This window comes from Mauremys mutica, chromosome 12 (genome assembly GCF_020497125.1).
Source record: "Mauremys mutica isolate MM-2020 ecotype Southern chromosome 12, ASM2049712v1, whole genome shotgun sequence".
NCBI lineage: Eukaryota > Metazoa > Chordata > Testudines > Geoemydidae > Mauremys > Mauremys mutica.
The window spans coordinates 15,419,094-15,439,574 of NC_059083.1; the positions used below are offsets into that span (position 1 = coordinate 15,419,094).

At 54.0% G+C, this 20,481-nt stretch overlaps 2 protein-coding genes across 5 annotated transcripts; both read left to right on the forward strand.

Moving 5' to 3' along the window:
* Positions 1 to 1,446: 1,446 nt before the first annotated feature.
* LOC123346054 (zinc finger protein 436-like) lies at positions 1,447 to 19,533 on the forward strand. 3 transcript variants are annotated; one of them, XR_006572910.1, is made up of 4 exons: positions 1,447 to 1,622; positions 2,906 to 3,019; positions 3,310 to 5,601; positions 18,785 to 19,533. XR_006572910.1 is itself a non-coding variant. In XM_044983259.1 (3 exons), the coding sequence occupies exons 1-3, from the start codon at positions 1,496 to 1,498 to the stop codon at positions 4,587 to 4,589; spliced, it is 1,521 nt and encodes a 506-aa protein (XP_044839194.1). In that variant the 5' UTR covers positions 1,447 to 1,495; the 3' UTR covers positions 4,590 to 6,665. The 3 variants fall into 3 exon arrangements, 2 of the variants coding, with proteins under 2 accessions (XP_044839194.1, XP_044839195.1); XM_044983259.1 differs by lacking the exon at positions 18,785 to 19,533 and having other exon boundaries at positions 3,310 to 6,665; XM_044983260.1 differs by lacking the exon at positions 18,785 to 19,533 and having other exon boundaries at positions 3,313 to 6,665.
* Positions 15,211 to 18,791, forward strand: LOC123346057 (zinc finger protein 250-like). Of its 2 annotated transcripts, none has more exons than XM_044983264.1 (3): positions 15,211 to 15,263; positions 15,887 to 16,000; positions 16,314 to 18,791. In XM_044983264.1, exons 1-3 carry the CDS (start codon positions 15,230 to 15,232, stop codon positions 17,588 to 17,590), a joined length of 1,425 nt encoding a protein of 474 aa, XP_044839199.1. In that variant the 5' UTR covers positions 15,211 to 15,229; the 3' UTR covers positions 17,591 to 18,791. The 2 variants fall into 2 exon arrangements, with proteins under 2 accessions (XP_044839199.1, XP_044839200.1); XM_044983265.1 differs by having other exon boundaries at positions 16,317 to 18,791.
* Positions 19,534 to 20,481: the final 948 nt, after the last annotated feature.

Below are 20,481 nucleotides of genomic sequence, written 5' to 3' on the forward strand. Positions count from 1 at the left end.
GCGAGGCTGGGATGGGGGGAGATGTGAGTGGGGGCACTGCGAGGGAAGGGGAGTGTGGGGAGACTGGCGGGGAAAAGGGGGGAGATGGGGAGGCGGGAGGGGGGAGATGCCCAGGCAGCTTCTCCGCCCCATGGGACACGACTCGGGAGGGGCGGAGAGAAGCTTTTCTCCTGCTGGAACTGATCAAACCAGCTTTGGGAGTGATCAGGGACTAACCCCTCAGGGCGCAGAGACTACAAGGCAAAACCCAGCCCTCCCCTCCCCCCCGCACCCTCCTCCAGTGCTGGTGGGGTTTGTGTCTCTTGGGGTTTGGGGGCTGCCCGAGGCCCTGGTCTGTTTTCCCTGCAGGATTCACATCTCAGCCACACCCGTGTCATACTGGAGTCACTGCTGGCTCTGGCAGGGGGGAGTGCGGATGGGCCACTGGGCTCAGCCTCTGCCTGCCTGTCCCTGGGGGCTGCTGCAGGAGTCCAGGGCAGCTCGTTCTTCAGGTGTTGCCACCAGAGGGCTCCGGCTATTGCTAAGGGGGAGGGGTTTACACAGCAATGGGGGAAATCCCCCAAAGTGGCCCCTTTGATTCTGCACTTTTTTTAGTATTTGACTCAGAGATGCCGTTACTGGGAGGGTCTGAAGAGTCTGGGGGGAATCGGGGTGTGACATGGACTGAAGCCCCTTCTGTAACCTCCCCCCATCACTCCTCTCGTCCCGACAGGCTGAGGAATCACATCCACATTTTGCTCCAGATGGGACCATCTTCCAGAAGACAGGGAAGGGAAATGGCGGTGATGGAGCCAGCTCAGGTAGGGGATTTTCAGGGAGCTGCTGAGTGGGGGCAGGGAGGAGACAGCATGTGATAAACCTACTGTTTTTCTGAGTAGGCCCATTGGTGGCAGGGGAGGGGACATTCCCCCATTTCTCAAACAGGATACAACCCCCTCGGCACGGCTGGGAACATTTTCCATGCTCCCAGTGCTGGAGTCTGAACCCATTAGCCTGGGGGGGTGGGTCTCAAACTGGGAGCTGGTTTGCCTGCTTCATTTATAGTGGTGGTCAATATATAAAAAAGTGTTTTTAATTTATAAGAGAGGTCGCATTTAGAGGCTGGCGATGTGAAAGGGGTCACCAGTAAAAAAGTTTAAGAGCCACTGCATTAGCCAGAGCCTGCTGTGAAATACGCAGGGAAGCTGTCAGGATTCCTGTCCCCGTCCCCAGCTCAGAGCTCTGCTTCCCGTATCAGCCTGTGGCTGGCAGGCGTGTGGGAAATGAGAAGACCCTGCCCTGCTCCGTGTGCTGGGGGGCAGTAGGGGGGAACGGGGGACAAGGAGCTCTCACCTTCTCCCCACCCCCTGAAGCCTCCTAGGTGCTCTGAGCAGGGTGGAGGTGGGATTCTGCTACTCTGGACCTCCCAGAGATTCACCTTTTTCTTTCTTTCCCATGACTAGCGGGATTGTGGCTGGGGCCGCAGGCGCTGAGTGGGGGACTCTTGTTGTTTCAGATGCCGGTGACCTTCGAGGAGGTGGCTGTGTATTTCACCCAGGGGCAGGGGGCTCTGCTGGACCCTGCTCAGAGAGCCCTCTACAGGGACGTCATGCAGGAGAACTACGAGACGGTGACCTCGCTGGGTAAGTGTCACGGAGTTCCCGGGTGATGCTCTGGAACTGCTCCCCACAAAGCCAGTCAGGACTTTGGGGAGCCTCCTCTCCCTTGGAGCAGACTGTCTTCAGGGCAAGAAGCTCACATGGCTTCACCTTCCTGGGTCTGACCTTGGAGCATTCAGCATATGCACCTCCGTGTGCTTCCCATGGCGAGTTCCCCCAGGTGGGGTCCTGGGGAAGCCAGAGGGTCCTTCACCCCCACTTCGCTTCGCAGTCAGACGACACTCTTAGCCAGCCAGTAAAATAGAGGTTTATTAGATGACAGGAACAAGGTCTAAAACAGAGCTTGTAGGTACAGTGAACCCCTCAGCCGGGTCCATTTTGGGGCCCAGCAAGCCAAACAACCCTGTCTGCACTTACTTCCCATCCCCAGCCAGCCCCAAACTGAACTCCCCTCCAGCCCCTCCTTTCTGGCCTTTGTCTCTTTCCTGGGCCAGGAGGTCACCTCATCTCTTTGTTCACCTTTAGCTATCCCCTTGCAGGGGGGGAAGGGCCCCAGCCATTTGTTGCCAGGATACAAAGTGTTGGCCATTTATGCACACTGGAGACTTAAGAAATGCATAGGGGAAACTGAGGCACCCACAGAGTATTCAGAGGAAACATTAAGAAAAGTCCCACTTCCTCACAGTAAGGGAGTCCTGTCTCCTCAGATACTAGAAGCCGTGGGGTCTGCGTATCTGAATCTGGTCAGGTTCTTCCCTGGTCAGTTAGATCAGAGGTGAGTGGGTTCCATAAATCACAGCTGCCATTTGAGAGAGACTTGCATCTGTGTGCCCTCTGCAGTCGGACATGGGTGTCAATACCCAATGGACAAGCTAAACCATCCCCACCCCTCCAGCTTTCAAAGGGGCATAAATCCAGCATTGTCCTGTCTGTGTTGTTTCTCGGCTGCACACACAATCCCTGTTCACCTCCCTCGTTGGGACTAGCTCCAGCCCTGGAGAGGGCTCTGGGCTCTGCAGGTTTAGAAAGAGGCAGGGGTTTAAGTCCAGAGCTGTGTGTGAGTCAGCAAGGCCACCAGCGCACAGATCCTGGGAACGCCTAGTGAGGGTGTAGTAATAATTCAACTCACCTCCCCAGACAACTTCCTCTGCGCAAGGGGGCTCAGTGACCATGTTCCTGTCATCTTGGATTCCATGTTGCTCCAGCAGAGCACAGGGACAGGTTCCACTCACAGGATGTCCTTTGTGACAAATACTCCACCAATGCCCTATGCATTTAGATCTGGTCTGATTTCACCCCCTGCGCAGGATTTCCCATTCCCAAACCTGAGCTGATCGCCCGGCTGGAACGAGGGGAAGAGCCATGGGTGCCCGATCTCCAGGCTTGCGACGAAAGAGAGATCCTGAGAGGCGCCCGCACAGGTGAGGACTGACACAGAAACCATCTGGGGAATGAAAGGAAAAGTTGAGAATCCCAAAATACAGCGGAACGCCCTCAGTTCTTCCTCGTTTCAGCCAGGGCAGGGCTGGAGTCAGCAGATATCGCTCCCACGTTTTCACCTATCCTGTGAGCTGCAGGAGTGTTTGGGTGAGAAGTGGAGGCAGAATCCAAATGCTCAGTCTTCACAGCGTTAGTGTGTTGGGTTTTCCATCTGTGTTATTCCTCTTTCTCCCCAGCACAATGACTCCTGTCTGGATTGTCTCTCTCCCAGCAGGTGCTGAGCGAGGGAGTGAGAACGTGGAGGGGAATCATCATGACAAAGTTCCTGGGGAAGTGGAACCACAGGGGACCTTTGTGGGAAGAGCTGAAGGGAATTTTTCCCAGTGTGTGGAACAGGGAGAAGCCTGGGGAAATGGGCACAGGTCACAGAAGCTGCTGGGAAACCACCCAAGGAAGAAAGTGGATGAATCTATTAACAGTGGGGGAGTAGACAAGGATCCCAGAGCGCAGCAGACAAATCCCAATGAAGAGACACCATGGCACTGCTGGCAGTGTGGGAAAGGATTCATTGTGAGATCACAGCTTGTGACACATCAGACAATCCATACTGGAGAGAAACCCCTTCAATGCTTGGACCGTAGCGAAAGTTTCAGTAACCGCTCAGATCTTAATACCCAGGGGGGAAGCCACACTGGAGAGAAGCCCATTCAGTGCCGTGAGTGCAGGAAATGTTTCAGTTCTAAGTCAGCACTAATTTCACATCAAGAAAGCCACACAGGAGAGAGACGCCATAAGTGCTTGGACTGTGTGAAAAGTTTCAAGCGACGGTCAGACTTTCTTAAACATCGGGTAATCCACACAGGAGAGAGACCCCATAAGTGCTTGGATTGTGGGAAAAGTTTCAAGCAGAGCTCACACGTTCGTAGACATCAGGCAACCCACACAGGAGAGAGACCTCACAAGTGCTTGGATTGTGGGACAAGTTTCAGGCAGAGGTCACACCTTCGTAGACATCAGGCAATCCATACAGGAGAGAGCCCTCATAAGTGCTTAGATTGTGGGAAAAGTTTCACACGGAGATCAGACCTTGTCAGTCATCAGGCAATCCACACAGGAGAGAGACCCCATAAGTGCCTGGACTGTGGGAAAAGTTTCAAGCGGAGATCAGACCTTGTTCATCACCGGGCAATCCACACAGGAGAGAGACCCCATAAATGCTTGGACTGTGGGAAAAGTTTCACAGGGAGGTCAAAGCTTGTTAAGCATCAGGCAATCCACACAGGAGAGAGACCCCATAAATGCTTCGACTGTGGGAAATACTTTATAACGACATCAGCGCTTATTAAACATCAGGCAATCCACACAGGACAGAGACCCCATAAGTGCTTGGACTGTGGGAAAAGTTTCATATGGAGGTCAGACCTTCTTAAACATCAGAAAATCCACACAGGAGAGAGACCCCATAAGTGCTTGGACTGTGGGAAAAGTTTCAGAGAGAGATCACAGCTCAATAAACATGGTAGAATCCACACAGGATCTAAAGTTCTGTGACAAGTGACCAGAAAGGATTAAGCAGCTTGCATGTAACTGACTCAGCTCAAGCCTTGTTACACAACAAGCAAGCCACACAGGAGAGAGACTTTATAGATGCTTGGCATGTCAGAAAAGCTTCAGTAACCGAGAATCCACATAGGTATGAAAGACCCTAGGAATAGTCTGACTGCAGAAAAAAATTCAATTTGACCTCACACCTCAGTGACTCACAGAGCAGAGAGGCCTTGAATATGGGGGAAGCTCCATTAGGTGCTCCCGGAGTATCAGCATCCAGAAATCCGCAGAGGGAAGAAACTTCTGAGATGTTCTCAGTGCAGAAAATGCTCCAAGTGGAGCTAACACCATGTTGGACTCCTCCACGAAGCAGGGGAATTCTCTCAGGGCCCTGACCAGGCCATAGTAACAACCCCATTTCCTCGTTCCCACACACATCAGGGGCATTTGGCTCCCAAGGATCCAGCTGCCCATTGCTGGGGTGAGGATCCAGCAGCAACTGGTCAGTGACCCTCTGCCTGGTCTAAGCAAACCCCAGACAGATGAGGAGAAGCCCCCATCAGCCCCTGCTCCCTGCTACAGCCCTGGCTGCTGAGCTGATGGGCCACAGGTGGGGAAGGGAAAGAGAGAAACTCCTCCAGCCGCTCCCTCTGCCTGGCTGAAGTCCCCCCCTCCCTTCCCCTCCCAGCCGGGATCCCCCTGCCATGGAGATGAGAAGAAGGACACTTGGGCCAGGCCCCACCATCACTCTAGACCCCTGTCTCCACTCCTCAAATTCCACCAGCCCCTGGACTGGGCTTTGGGGGAATCAAATATCCCCGGCCTGAATCCCCCATTGTGCTGGGCTCTGGGGGAATCAAATATTGAGACACCAGGGTTTGGGTTCTGGGGGGGAAACCGTGGATTGAATGGCTGGGGCTGGTGGAGCTGGGGAGCAGGGGGAGCTGGGTGCTGGGACTATCGAGTGTTTGGGGCTCATGGGATAAGGGCAGAGGGAGAGCACAGGGGTAGAGAGGTGCTGCCTCTCTTTACTCAGCCCCTCTGCCCCCGCCCGTCTGCATTCAGACAGCACCACTGAGAGGGACTGGTTCCTACAGGGCCTTTTGTGGGAGGCCTGGAGACCCCACCTCTGCCTCCGCACCATCAGTCTCTGAAGTTCTGGCTCCGCTAGGAGGTGTGGTGGGGATTAGCCAGCAGATCTCTGTGACCCTCCACCAGATTTCCTAGTGTAAACTCACTCTGAGCATCTTATGTGCTCTGACCAGTGCTCCCTCGTCTTTTACATCCATGTGCGGAATGAATTTGGTTCTATGCACCAGGATGTGACACATCATCTCCATACTGGCGCACAGAAGAGAATTCATGTGGTGGGGGTGAGGCCAAGGGGTTCGGAGCGTGGGAGGGGGCTCAGGGCTGGGCAGAGGGTTGGGTGTGGAGGGGTGAGGGCTCTGGCTAGGCCTGTGGGGTGGGGCTGGGAATGAGGGAATTGGGTTGCAGGCTGCGTTGGTGACAGGACTCTCCCCAGCCCACTCTCACCACAGCAACTCGGGGCCAGGTGAGAGGCACCTCTCCCCAGCGGTCGCAGCTCCTGTGGTCCTGGGCCGGGCTGAGGGAGGGGTTCCTCTCCCCAGCAGCTCCAGTGGATCCGGGCTAAGCCCTCAGAGGGGCCCCTCCCTGCCTGCCTCCACGGTCCTCGATAGCCTGCAGGGAACACAGTTTCTGACCCCCCCCCCCCCTCCAATCTCCCGTTAGCAGAGTGATTGCTAGTCCCTGAGTTCCCCCTGGGGGGCCAGACTTTCTCATTCCCAGATAGTCTCGCATTACACCAGGCCGTGCCGGAAAGCATTTAGTGTTTGTACATTTTATCCCTTATGCACCAGAACTAACTAGATGCTAAAAAAGTGGGGAGCAGGGACAGTAAAATGGGGTGTTTTAGCTTCTCTGCTATTTCAGGGTGACGGGATGAGTGTGAGAGATTCCCTCCTTCCCCTAAAAAAAGAATGAGGCGTTCTTGTGGCACCTTAGAAACGAACACCTTTATTTGGGCTTAAGCTTTTTGTGGGCTAAAATCCACTTCAGATGCATAGAGTGGAACATACAGGAGGAAGATATATATACAGAGAACATGAAAAGATGGGGGTTGCCATACCAACTCTAAGAGACTAGTCAATTAAGGTGAGCTATTAGGAGGAGAAAAAAAAACGTTTGTAGTGATAATCAGGATGGCCCATTACAAACAGTTGACAAGGTGTGAGTAAAGTAGGGGAAACTGATAATAGCTCACCCGAGTTGATTAGTCTCACAGAGTTGGTATGGCAAGCTCCATCTTTTCATGGTGTGTGTGTGTGTGTGTGTGTGTGTTCCTACTGTATGCTCCACTCCATGCATCTGATGAAGTGCGTCATAGCCCACGAAAGCTTATGCCCAAATAAATTTGTTAGTCTCTAAGGTGCCACAAGGAGTCCTCGTTCTTTTTGCGGATACAGACTAATACGGCTCCCACTCTGAAACCTCCTTCCCCTGTCACTGTCACGCTCCACTCTCAACACAGCAGGCTCTGTCCCAGCCATGGAAAGTTTAACCTGTCTCCGTTCTATCCCTCCATCTCCCAAGGTGTCACTTACCACCCTGTCCCTGGCTCTCCATGCTTAGGAGTCACAGCTTTGATGTCTATGGTCTTGGGTCAGACTCCTGAGTGCTGGAGAAAGAAGTGTAACAGAACTCGAAAGTGGTCAGGGAAATCTCTGTGAACTTCAAAGCACAGTTTGATCTTCAGATTTTATAGCCCTGTTTCCATCTATTGGTAAAATTGCTTCCTGGCTTTTTCTAGGTTTAGTCCAGATCATTTGTAGATGGGAAGGACGTTTTGTCTTTCATTCTCTTTCTTTTATGATGATGATGCTAACACTTTTGTAACTCATACAGCCAGGGCCGCCCAGAGGATTCCGGGGGCCCGGGGTCTTCGGCGGCCGGGGGGGCCCTTCCGTTCCGGGACCCGCCGCCAGAGTGCCCCGAAGACCCGCGGCGGGAGCCCCCCGCCGCCGAATTACCGCCGAAGCGGGACCGCCGCAGAAGCGCAGCCCGGTCTTCGGCGGTAATTCGGTGGCGGGGGGGGTCCCCGCCGCGGGTCTTCCGGGCACTTAGGCGGCGGGTCCCGGAACAGAAGGGGCCCCCCGCCGCCGAAGACCGGGCTGCGCTTCGGCGGCGGCGGCGGGTCCCGCTCCCGGTCCCGCCCCCGGCCCCGACGGTCCCGCTCCTCCCCCCCGCCCCCGGTCCCGGCCCCAGCCTCTTACCGAGCGCGTCTCCGGCGGGGCCTGAGCTCCGTCCCGCTCAGAGCCGCGTGGTGAGGGGGCGGGGCTGTGAGCTCCACGCCGAGCGGAGGCAGCTGCCCCGCCCCCTCCCCACGGCGCTCTGAGCGGGGCGGGGCTCAGGCCCCGTTGGAGCTCCCAGCCCCGCCCCGCTCACCATGCGTCTCTGAGCAGGACGGAGCTCAGGCCCCGCCAGAGACGTGCTCGGTAAGAGGCTGGGGGCGGGGGCGGGACCGTCTCTGAGCAGGGCGGGGCTCAGGGGCCCCGCCGGAGACGCTGAGGCTCCAGGAGAGGGGCGGAGGCGGGAGCCTCCGCTCTTCTCTTGGGGGCCCCTGCGGAGCTCGGGGCCCGGGGCAAATTGCCCCCTTTGCCCCCCCCTCAGGGCGGCCCTGCATACAGCTGAATAAGGAGGTGAGAAGTGAAGCCGGTTTAGCCACTTCAGAAGAAAATGGATAAATTTCTTAAGAGTCTCTGAGATTTCACTTTATGAATGTGAAATCATTTTATAGTCCATCCTGGCCTGTGGGTTTTCTCTCTTCGTGAAGGCCGTGAGGTCACACATTTAATATTAGTTTAGTTGGATAGGTTGTAGCTCAGATTTCCTGCAGATTTCAAGAGACAAATGGTCATTTGCGTGAATCATCCTTTTTTAGATATTATTTTATTTTAATGTTTGTGTAACCCTTTGTCGTGAGATTTTTGTGTGGTTTGAACAATGACAGTAATAATAATAATAATTGGAGATATACCAATCTCCTAAAACTGGAAGAAACCTTGAAAGGTCATCGAGTCCAGCCCCCTGCCTTCACTAGCAGGACCAATTTTTGCCCCAGATCCCTAAGTGGCCCCCTCAACCCTGGGTTAGCAGGCCAATGCTCAAACCACTGAGCTATCCCTCTAGTGATCAGTGTCTCTCAGCATGAACACTGATGGTGAGAGCTAGGGTACGTCCAGACTACCCGCCATATCCGCAGGTAGCAATCGATTTTTCGGGGATCGATATATCGCGTCTCATCTTGACGCGATATATCGATCCCCGAACGCGCTCCCGTCGACTCTGGAACTCCACTGGACCGAGATCCACAAAAGAACAACTCTTTAAAATGGGACAACTTGGTTTTGCTGTGTTCCTAATAAGGAAATATTAATGAGGAAATGTGCTTATCTGTATATTGTTAAAAATCTATGTAAGCTTTTATTGTTTTCATCTTTGCAGAGCGGCTCGGTGCAGCTGTCTCTCCCCGCATGCTTGTATTACAATAAAGAAGCCTCAGGCTGTCTGATCCAAATGCAAGGCGTGGTAATTTCCATGACACTGCCTGATCCCGGCAGAGATGTGAGATACCGTTGGGAGGGGGAGAAGTTGGGGGAACAGAGCTGGGAAACTGCTGGGTTTGCTCCTCCGAGCCTGACAGCCGAGGCTGAGAACTGTGAACTCGCTGCACCGGTACCAGAGAGGGAGGGACTCAACTTGGCCTGTGAGTGTCGTGTGAAGCTGCCCCTGAACTCTAAAGGTCCATGAATGACACCCCGGACAGTGATAGGGGAGGCAGTAGCGTCTCCCTATTCTTGAGATGCCAAACTTGGGCTGAGGCAAGAAGGGAGCCGGGGATGTCAACAGACCTGGGCAGCCTTGAAGCCAGGCCAACCCCCATCACTGAGGCCAGAGGGAGATGAGGAACCTGACAGTCCACCTGGTCACCCCTTCCCCATCTACCTCAGTGTCCTGTGTTGGGATGACAGAGACTCTCTTTGCCCCCCATGCTCACCACGTATGTATGGTTCTGATATATCGTGTACAACGTAGGCCTGGTGAGGGATCATTGGAAAAGTCATGATCTGCCGTTGAAATGTGTGTAACACCAGTGCATGTAGAATGGTGAGTTTTTACTGTATGTTTGTTGCTAGGGTGACCATATCCCAGGTGCCCAAAAAGAGACACTGAGGAAGGTGGGAGCTGGAGGGGGTAGAGTGGGTGCTGGAGGGGATGCGGCAGGGGTATTCACAAGGTGAGGTGTAGTTAGGGTGACCAGAGGTCCCAATTTTTATAGGGACAGTCCTGATTTTTGCGTCTCTTTCTTATATAGGCTCCTATTACCCCCACTCCCCCATCCCAATTTTTCACATTTGCTGTCTGGTCACCCTAGGTGTAGTGCAGTTTCCCACTCTGGGAGAAGAGGGGTTAAAGCAGCCCTTGGGGAGGCTGTGCAAAGCCCAGCCAATGAGAGGAGGACTTGCGGAGAGAGCCAATGGAAAGGAGGCTTGATGGAGCAGCCAGCGAGGGCCATATAAAAAGGACTGTTCTGCAGAGCAGAGAACAGTCTCTTTCTCCAGCCTGATGGAAGAGGACTAGCTGTCTATAAAGAGAAGTGTCAGGAAGAGCAGGGTGGGGTCAGGCGAGTAAGCGGAGCTGCAGCCTGACTGGCTGCCAGACAGAAGCCCCGATAGGAGGCAGGGAAGGTGCTGGGGCTACCGGGAAGTGGCCCAGGGATAAAAAGGTAAGTAGCAGCACTTGGAGGAGAGGCAGTAAGTGCTGCTGCTAGAGGGTCCGGGAGGGGGGGGCAGAGAAGCAAGCGGGTCTGTCCCACTTGCTGCCATAGAGAGTGGCCCATCGAAGAACCGCACTTTGTCCCTGAGGGAAGGGCTGTATAGGGGCTGCAGTTCGGCGACAGGCTGGGAGCAAGGGCTGCTGGTTCTCCTGTATGACGTGACCTGATTAAAATATCATATGGATCATTGTTGCAACCACTGTTCTACGTTTGCAAGAAATCTTGTGCAAAGCTGGTCAAGTGAGGTGCCTATGGAAAGGATTGCAATAGCTGGGTATGATTGTTCTAGTTGCATGCATATGTTATTGTTGTGTTTGAAATTATGAGTATTGGCTACATACTTGTACTTCCATGAGTTTGATTCTCAGTAGCCCCAGTGAAGCATTTGGCCAGCGTATTGCGAAGGGATGATTCAAATTGCATGGCCCATCAAGAAGTACCTGACTGACAATGGGCCTCGGGAGATGCCAGTCCACATCTGATGAGCCTTCCTGGGAACATTCAAACTAGCATGTGGGCCATGGCTTCTGCCTGTAAAGAACTGAGTCATGTGTGGATGGGTGATTTGCCCATGTGATGGCTCATGTGACTGGACATTGTTACTGTTCTTTTCAATGGGATTCCCTGCACATGATGCAAGATATAAAAGACCCTTGAAACATCTCCATCTTAGCTCTTTCCTGCTCCAGCTTCTCTGCTGCTAAAACCCCTGGACTATGCATTTATACGAAGGGGAGCGTTCCAACCGGGGAACGGAGGTCCTTCTAATGCTTTGTGAGTAACCAGAAACTTGATATAAACCTGCAGTTTATTCCATCGCTGCCGAATCAAGAGCTTTGTGATTATTGTATGTACTTGATTCCTTGGACCAATTTTAACTCACCTTTCTTTTTATTAATAAATTTTTAAATGTTAGATACTAAAGAATTGGCAACAGCATGATTTCTGGGTAAGATCTGATTTGTATATTGACATGAGTGTGTAGCTGATCCTTTGGGATCAGGAGAACCTTTAACTGGGGACACTGATTTTAATGACCACTCATCCCTCTAAGCAATGCTTCCAGTGATGATACAAGGGACTGGAGTATCCGAGGGAATTGCTTCTCTGATTTTGTTAGCCAGAGTGATGACAAAGAAGTTTGCTTTTCGCTGTACCTTGTGAGTGAAGGACTACCTATCATGGGCTGTGCCTGCCCTTGGTCTCAGCAGTTCATCCTGAATCGGATACTCTCAGTAGTGTCCCACTAAAGCAAACCTTTACACCGCAGCAAGGGGGGGAATGGAGTTTGGGGCACAGCCAGAGGGCTGTACCTTGAAGAGGACACTGGGCCAGGAGAGATGCGGATCTGGCTTCTGAAGACATGGAGCCAGCGAAGCAGTGACAGAGCGTGAGACGCCACCAGAGGAGGGTGCCCTGCTGATGGGCTGAGATAATTCCCTGGACGACCAGCAGCAGCTCTCTCCCAGCAATGCGGCTGCACTACAAGCTGTGTGTGACCTGCTGGGCTGCCCCCCTCCACTGCCTCTTCCCCGCAAAGAGTGAGGCAGGAACGTTCCCCCCTCTTACCTCTGTGCATATTTATTGCTTTCTCCTAACGTTAGTTAGGATTATAGGGGAAAGTGTCAGAGCGGCCACCAGCGAGAGTTGCTGGCCACACTCTGAGGCCACCCAATTTGGTCATGAGACCCCCTGGGCCAGAGGCTCGTGATGGGCCCTTCTGATCATAGCGCCTGGGAGTGGATCAGGAGCCGGACCCAGAGATGCTGCAGCGCGATCCTTCAGCGCTAGGACCCAGGAGCAGCCGGGAGGCGGCTCCGGGGCAGCGAGCGCTGGGCTCAGGCCCGGCCGCAGGAAGTGACTCGCAGCCGCTGCGGTGACTCTGGCTCCCAGGCTCCTGGCGAGATCCCCAAGCCCCGGGGGGCGGCTGGTGCTGGGAGCCCGGAGCCCTGGCTGCAGCCGGGAGAGGGGAATCTCCAGCAGGGCCCTTCCCGCTGCTCCCCCCACCCAGGAGCCTCTCCCAGGGCAGAGCCCCCAGCCCGGCCCGGCCCCTGCCCCGGGGGGCCCCGCTCGGAGGGAAGGTGAGAGAGACCCGGCCCCCCCCCCCGGCACCCCCGGGCTGCAGGGGGCGGAGGCTAAAGAGGTGCAGGGGGTGAGGGCAGGCGGGGGAGCGGGGTGGGGGCAGGAGGCGGCTGCGGGGGGCAGGCTGGGATGGGGCGGTCCCAGTGTGTTATTGTCTAGGGTGACCAGACAGCAAGTGTGAAAAATCAGGACAAGAGGTGGGGGGTGATAGGAGCCTATATATGAAAAAGACCCAAAAATCGGGACATCTGGTCACCCTATGTATTGTCAGACACCCCCGTGCTGGTGGGGTCTGTGTCTCATTAGTTTTGGGGTCTGCCCGGAGCCCTGGTCTGATTTTCCTACAGGATTCAGATCTCAGCCCCACCAGAGTCGCTGCTGATTCTGGCCGGTAGGGAGAGTGGATGGGCCAATGCAATCAGCCTTTGTCTGCCTGTCCCTGGGGGCTGCTGCAGGAGTCCAGGGCAGCTCGTTCTTCAGGTGATGCCACCAGAGGGCTCCGGCTGTTCCTCAGGGAGAGGAGTTTACAGGGCAGTGCGGGGAAATCCCCCAAAGTGGCCCCTTTTTTTCCTTTTCTTTTTCTAGCATTTGGCTCAGAGCTGCTGTTACTGGAAGGGTCTGAAGAGCCTCGGGGGAATGTGGAAGTGTGAAAAGGGGATTTGCAGCAGCCATCTTAGTGTTTTTAAGAGACAGAGCAGAAGACAGGCTGTGAGGGAAAATTTAGCCGGCCTTTAGCTTTAGTCAAGGTCCTCTGAGTTTGGTCAAGCTTGCTTACAGGCCTTGAACTAAGATCCTGCTTGTTTCTTTGTACAAGGGGCAGAAGGAGTCAGAGTGGCTGGGGAGAGGTGCCTCTCACCCGGTCCCGAGCTGCTGCGGTGAGAGAGGGCTGGGGGGTGTCCTCTCTCCACCGCAGTCTGCACCCCAAACCCCTTTTAAGGGAAAATCCAGTGGCATCCAAACCTTATAGGCCCAAGCCTCATGTCGAGCCACCAGGGTCAGCTCGCTGAAATGAGGGCACAGAGGAGGCAGTGGAAAGTATCCAATAGTCCCCTAGCCAAAAACAATTGTGCCATATCCTTCACGGTCACCGTTTAACCGCAAAAGGACAGACAGTAAATACCAGGAGAGGCCTAACATGGGAAGAATTTAAGTTTGCTCTAATTTATATTGATTTTGCAACATTTCTAGTAAGGAAATAACAAGGAAATGTCTGCAGCCTTGTGTAACGAGTTTGTGCTTTTAAGCTTTATAAGCCTGTCTGTAACCAGCTTCGGGGAGGCTGTTTCCAATAGCGGTCTGCCCCTGTGCGCTGGTAATCAATCAAAGGCCTCAGGCTGTTCTGATCCAAACACAACGCCTGGTCGTTTTTCCACGACAAGGCTAACCCTAACCCTAACGTCACGAGATTTGTAGAAGCGGGGATTGTGCGAGGCGGATGGGGAAACGACATGGGAAGCTGTTTTCTAACCTTGCTTTAAGAGAAGAATGGGAAGGAAAATGTATAACAAGATTCAGCTGTATCCTTGATATATGTGAGGGGAACCTATAAATATGTGCTTTAAACTGTTGTACTTTGGAGCAGGGGCAGCTCTAGAAATCCGGCCGCCCAAGCAGGCGGCATGCCGCAGGGGGCGCGCTGCCGGTCACCAGTCCCGCGGCTCCGGTGCAGTTTCCGCAGTCATGCCTGCGGGAGGTCCGCTAGTCCGCGGCTCCTGACTGCGGAAGGTCCGCCGGAGCCGCCTGCCGCCCTGCTGGCAAAATGCCGCTCCAAGCGCGCTCTTGGTGCGCTGGGGTCTGGAGCCGGCCCTGCTTTGGAGACCTGCCTAAGAAAGGGAACCCCCCCTCTCCGCAGGCTCCCCCTGCAATTGCTTGAAATAAACTGCCTCTGACTTGCTGCTAACAAACACAAGAGTGAAGACTCTGTTTCTTCCATGGGAATCTGCGGGTGACATGGACTGAAGCCCCTTCTGTAACCTCCCCCATTGCTCCTCTCGCCCCGACAGACTGAGGAATCGCGTCCACATTTCGCTCCAGATGGTCCCGTCTTCCAGGAGACAGGGAAGGGAAATGGCTGTGATGGAGCCAGCTCAGGTAGGAGATTTTCAGGGAGCTACTGGGCGGGGTGAGGGAGAGGCAGAGAGGAGACAGGGTGTGAGAAACCTGCTGATTTTCTGAGTAGGCCCATTGGAGGCGGGGGAGGGGAGAGGGGACATTCCCCCATTTCTCAAACAGGATACAACCCCGTAGGCAGGCCTGGGAACATTTTCCAGACTTCCAGTGCTGGAGTCTGGACCCACTGGCCTGAGGCTGCTGTGAAATACGAAGTGAAGCTGTTGGGATTCCTGTCCCTGTCCCCGGCTCAGAGCTCTGCTTCCCATGTCAGGCTGTGGCTGGCAGGCATGTGGGAAATAAGAAATCCCGGCCCTGCTCCGTCTGATGTGGGGGACAGGGAGCGCTCACCTTCTTCCCACCCTGAAGACTCTGTGCTGGGTGGTGGTGGGATTCTGCCAGTCTGGCCCTCCCAGAGCTTCACATTTTTTTCCCTTTCCCGTGACTAGTGGGATTGTCGCTGGGGCAGCAGGCGCTGAGTGGGGGACTCTTGTTGTTTCAGATGCCGGTGACCTTCGAGGAGGTGGCTGTGTATTTCACCCAGGGGCAGGGAGCTCTGCTCGACCCCGCTCAGAGAGCCCTCTACAGGGACGTCATGCAGGAGACCTACGAGATGGTGACCTCGCTGGGTAAGGGCTTCCCGTCCACTCTGTTATTAGAAGCCGTGGGACCTACGTATCTGAATGTGTTCAGGTTCTTCCTCAGTCAGTTACATTAGAGGCGAATGGGTTCCATAATGCACAGCTGCCATGTGAGAGAGACTTGCATCTCTGTGCTCTCTCCAGTGGAACATGGGTGTCAAAACCCAGTGGACAACCAAACCATCCCCCCATGCCACCTTTCAAAGGGGCATAAATCCAGCATTGTCCTGTCTGTGTGGTTTCTTGGCTGCACACACAATCCCTATTCACCTCCCTCGTTGGGACTAGCTCCAGCCCTGGGGAGGGCTCTGGGCTCTGCAGGTTTAGAAAGAGGCAGCAGTTTAAGTGCAGAGCCGTGTGTGTGAGTCAGCAAGGCCCCCAGCGCACAGATCCTGGGAACGCCTAGTGAGGGTGTAGTAATAATTCAACTCACCTCCCCAGACAACTTCCTCTGCGCAAGGGGGCCCAGTGACCACGTTCCCTTCCTCTTGGATGCCACGTTCCTCCAACAGAGCACAGGGACAGGTTCCACTCACGGAATGTCCTTAGTGACAAATACTCCACCAATGCTCCATGCACCCTGATCTGGTCTGATTTCACCCCCTGCGCAGGATTTCCTCTTGCCAAACCTGAGCTTATCGCCCGCCTGGAGCAAGGGGAAGAGCCGTGGGTGCCCGATCTCCAGGCCTGCGAGGAAAAAAGGCTTCCAAGATGCACCCATACAGGTGAGGACTGACACAGAAACCATCTAGGGAGTGAAGGAAAAGGTTGAGAATCCCCAAATATGGTGTGAGTAAGTACCCACAGTTCTTCCTCGTTTCAGCTAGGACAGGGCTGTAGTCAGCAAATATCGCTCACGACTTTCCACCCAGCCTCTTAGCTGCAGGAGTTTCCTTCCCATTTCTCCTTCACTTTGAGTGTTTGGGTGGGATGTGGAGGCAGAATCCAATTGCTCAGTCTCTCTGTTGGGTTTTCCCTCGGTGCTATTCCTCTTTCTTCCAAGCACAATGACTCCTGTCTGGATTGTCTCTCTCCCAGCAGGTGCTGAGCGAGGGAATGAGAATGAGGAGGAGGAGAATCATCAGGAAGTTCCTGGAGAAGTGCAACCACAGACGACCTTTGTGGGAGGAGCTGAAGGGAAATGTTTCAGTCCAAAGTCAGCACAAAAGTCACTTAATAAAAGACATACAGGAGAAAGACCCCACAAGTGCTTGGACTGTGGGAAAAGTTTCAAGCAAAGTTCCCACCTTGTTCAACATCAGGCAATCCACACAGGAGAGAGACCCCACAAGTGCTTGGACTGTGGGAAAAGTTTCATAAGAAGGTCAGACCTTGTTTGTCATCAGGCAATCCACACAGGAGTGGGACCCCACAAGTGCGTGGACTGTGGGAAAAGTTTCATACGGAGGTCACAGCTTGTTCAACATCAGGCACTCCACACAGGAGAGAGACCCCACAAGTGCGTGGACTGTGAGAAAAGTTTCAGAAGAAGGTCAACCCTTGTTCAACATCAGGCAATCCACACAGGAGAGAGACCCCATAAGTGCTTGGACTGTGGGAAAAGTTTCACACGAAGGTCAGAATTTGTTTATCATCAGGCAATCCACACAGGAGTGGGACCCCACAAGTGCGTGGACTGTGAGAAAAGTTTCAGAATAAGGTCAACCCTTGTTCGACATCAGGCAATCCACACAGGAGAGAAACCCCATATGTGCTTGGACTGTGGGAAAAGTTTTATACGGAGGTCACAGCTTGTTCTACATCAGGCAATCCACACAGGAGAGAGACCCCACAAGTGCTTGGACTGTGGGAAAAGTTTCATACGAAGGTCAGACCTTGTTTGTCATCAGTCAGGCCACACAGGAGAGAGACCCCACAAGTGCGTGGACTGTGAGAAAAGTTTCATAAGAAGGTCAGACCTTGTTCGACATCAGGCAATCCACACAGGAGAGAGACCCCACAAGTGCTTGGACTGTGGGAAAAGTTTCCTAAGAAGGTCAGAGCTTGTTTGTCATCAGTCAGTCCACACAGGAGAGAGACCCCATAAGTGCTTGGACTGTGGGAAAAGTTTCATACGGAGGTCAGAACTTTTTTATCATCAGGCAATCCACACAGGAGAGAGACCTCACAGGTGTTCAGACTGTGGGAAAAGTTTCATACGGAGGTCACAGCTTGTTCGACATCAGGCAATCCACACAGGAGGGAGACCCCACAAGTGCTTGGACTGTGGGAAAAGTTTCAAACGGAGGTCACACTTTGTTCAACATCAGGCAGTCCACACAGGAGAGAGACCCCCACAGGTGCTTGCTCTGTAAGTAAACATTCAGACAGAGATCAGGCCTGGTTAAACACCATAAAATCCACATAGGAGAGTGACTGTGTAAGTGCTTGGACTGGGGAAAAGTTTCACATGGAGATCAGACCTCGTTCAACATGGGAGAATCCACACAGGAGAGAGACTCCACAAGTGCTTGGACTGTGGGAAAAGTTTCATAAAGAGATCACACCTCATTAAACATGAGAGAATCCACACAGGATCTAAACTTCTGTGACACATGACAAAGAGGGTTAAGCAGCTTCCATGTAATTGACTCAGATCAGGCCTTGTTACACATCAGGGAAAACTAAATCCTCAGTACCACTTCCAGGGCCGGCTCCAGGCATCAGACGAGGAAGCACGTGCCTGGGGCGGCACTTTTTGCTTGGGGTGGCAAAAAAAGCTTGAGCTGTCCCTGATCACTTCAAAGTAATCTTATTGAGAGCGGCAACAGTTCCTCAGTACCTCTCTGCATTTGATTTTGTTACAAAATCAATAAGTTCGGATGGCATGAGCCCCAGAGGGACAGACGGTTCCACGGGCAGTCCTCCTTCGATACCCCATTAGAGATTTCAAAAGGTCTCTTACCTCTTGATTGGCGCCTTGAGGTTCGAAGGGGAACAGTCCGCAGTAGCTGCCGCGGGCTCAGCTGAGCGTTACCATCCGAGTCACGGCATCAATAATTGTGGAAGAAAACAGAGTTTTTACTTTTAGGTTGGTTGTAACAAATCAGAGACAGTTTATTCTTAAGCAATTGCAAGAGAGGAACTGTACACCCAGGCAGGGAATCTCTCTTACTCCAGGTAGGGCTCCAAAGATAAACAGTTGGAGGAAGCCTTTCTACCTTTTTTTTAATCGACAATAATGATTATACATGAACAACCTTGCGACTTGCTGAAACCAGAAAACTAGATCTACATGAAGGTTCATCAGCGAGAGACCACCCCAGCTCCACGCTGGAAAGGCCCTTATCAAGTCCTGCTGACTACCAACACCGCTGTAAAATGCCAAGAACTGACTGCCTGGACCCGTGCTTCTCACTGCAAAAAGACCTCTCCACCTCAAGAGGACTTTACGACTGATGATCAGCCTGTTTCTCCTTCTGGTGCCGCTGGTTTTTTTGGGCAGCAGGAAAAAAGGACAAGATAAAGTGCTAGTAACCTCTCCCTTGTCCACTGACAGGGGTAGAGAGGTGCTGCCTCTCTTTACTCAGCCCCTCTGCCCCCGCCCGTCTGCATTCAGACAGCACCACTGAGAGGGACTGGTTCCTACAGGGCCTTTTGTAGGAGGCCTGGAGACCCCACCTCTGCCTCCGCACCATCAGCCTCTGAAGTTCTGGCTCTGCTAGGAGGTGTGGTGGGGATTAGCCAGCAGATCTCTGTGACTCTCCACCAGATTTCCTAGTGTAAACTCACTCTGAGCATCTTATGTGCTCTGACCAGTGCTCCCTCGTCTTTTACATCCATGTGCGGAATGAATTTGGTTCTATGCACCAGGATGTGACACATCATCTCCATACTGGCGCACAGAAGATAATTCATGTGGGGGTGGGGCCAAGGGGTTCGGAGAGTGGGAGGGGGCTCAGGGCTGGGCAGAGGGTTGGGTGTGGAGGGGTGATGGCTCTGGCTAGGCCTGTGAGGTGGGGCTGGGAATGAGGGAATTGGGTTGCAGGCTGCGTTGGGGACAGGACTCTCCCCAGCCCACTCTCACCACAGCAGCTCGGGGCCGGGTGAGAGCAGGGCCGGCTCTGGCTTTTTTGCCGCCCCAAGCAAAAAAAAAAGGGGGGGGGCGCCGGAGTGGCAAAGCAGGGGAAAAAAACAAAAACCCACAGTGCGGCCGGAGCGGTAAAGCAGGGTGGTGGAACAAAAAAACGGCACGGCTGAAACGGCAAAGCAGGGGGGAAAAAAGAAACCTGTAGCACAGCCGGAGCGGGAAAGCACGGGGGGGAAAAAAAACCAAAAAACACTGCACGGCTGGAGCTGCAAAGCAGGTGAAAAAAAAACAACCTGCGGAGCGGCTGGAGCGGCAAAGCGGGGTGTGGGAGGGGAACGGCGCGGCCGGCAAAGCAGGGGAAAAACCAAAACAAAACCCTCCAGGGCTGCCGGAGCCAGGGGACTCCCTGTGCTGCAGTGCACGCCTGGTCTAATGGGGAGGGAGCGGGGGCCAGAGAGAGAAGGGGGTGGCCAGGGCTTCAGCGGGGTGCTCACCCCGTGGCCCTGATCGCCGCGCTGTCTGCAGGGAGGGCTCTGCGCTGCTCCGGTCGGCGGGGAGGGAAGAACGCGGGCTGCCCTGCCGAGTTTGTTGCAGAGCGCTCCCCTCCTCCACACTGCTGCCCCCTACAGGGCGGCCAGAGCAGGAAACAACGTGCCGCCCTAGCCTTGGGCGTTGCCGCCCCGTAGAATCTGCCGCCCCAAGCAAGAGCTTGCTTGACTGGTGCCTGGAGCCGGCCCTGGGTGAGAGGCACCTCTCCCCAGCCATCGCAGCTCCTGTGGTCCTGGGCCGGGCTGAGGGAGGGGTTCCTCTCCCCTGCAGCTCCAGTGGACCCGGGCTAAGCCTCCCTGCCTGCCTCCATGGCCCTCGATAGCCTGCAGTGCAGCTGCGTAGCCTGCAGGGAACACAGTTTCTGACCCCCCCCCACCCCAATCTCCCGTTAGCAGAGTGATTGCTAGTTCCTGAGTTCCCCCTTGGCAGCCAGACTTTCTCGTTCCCAAATAGTCTCGCATTACACCAGGCCGTGCCGGAAAGCATTTAGTGTTTGTACATTTTATCCCTTATGCACCAGAATTAACTAGATGCTAAAAAAGTGTGGAGCAGGGACAGTAAAATGGGGTGTTTTAGCTTCTCTGCTATTCCAGGGTGACGGGATGAGTGTGAGAGATTCCCTCCTTC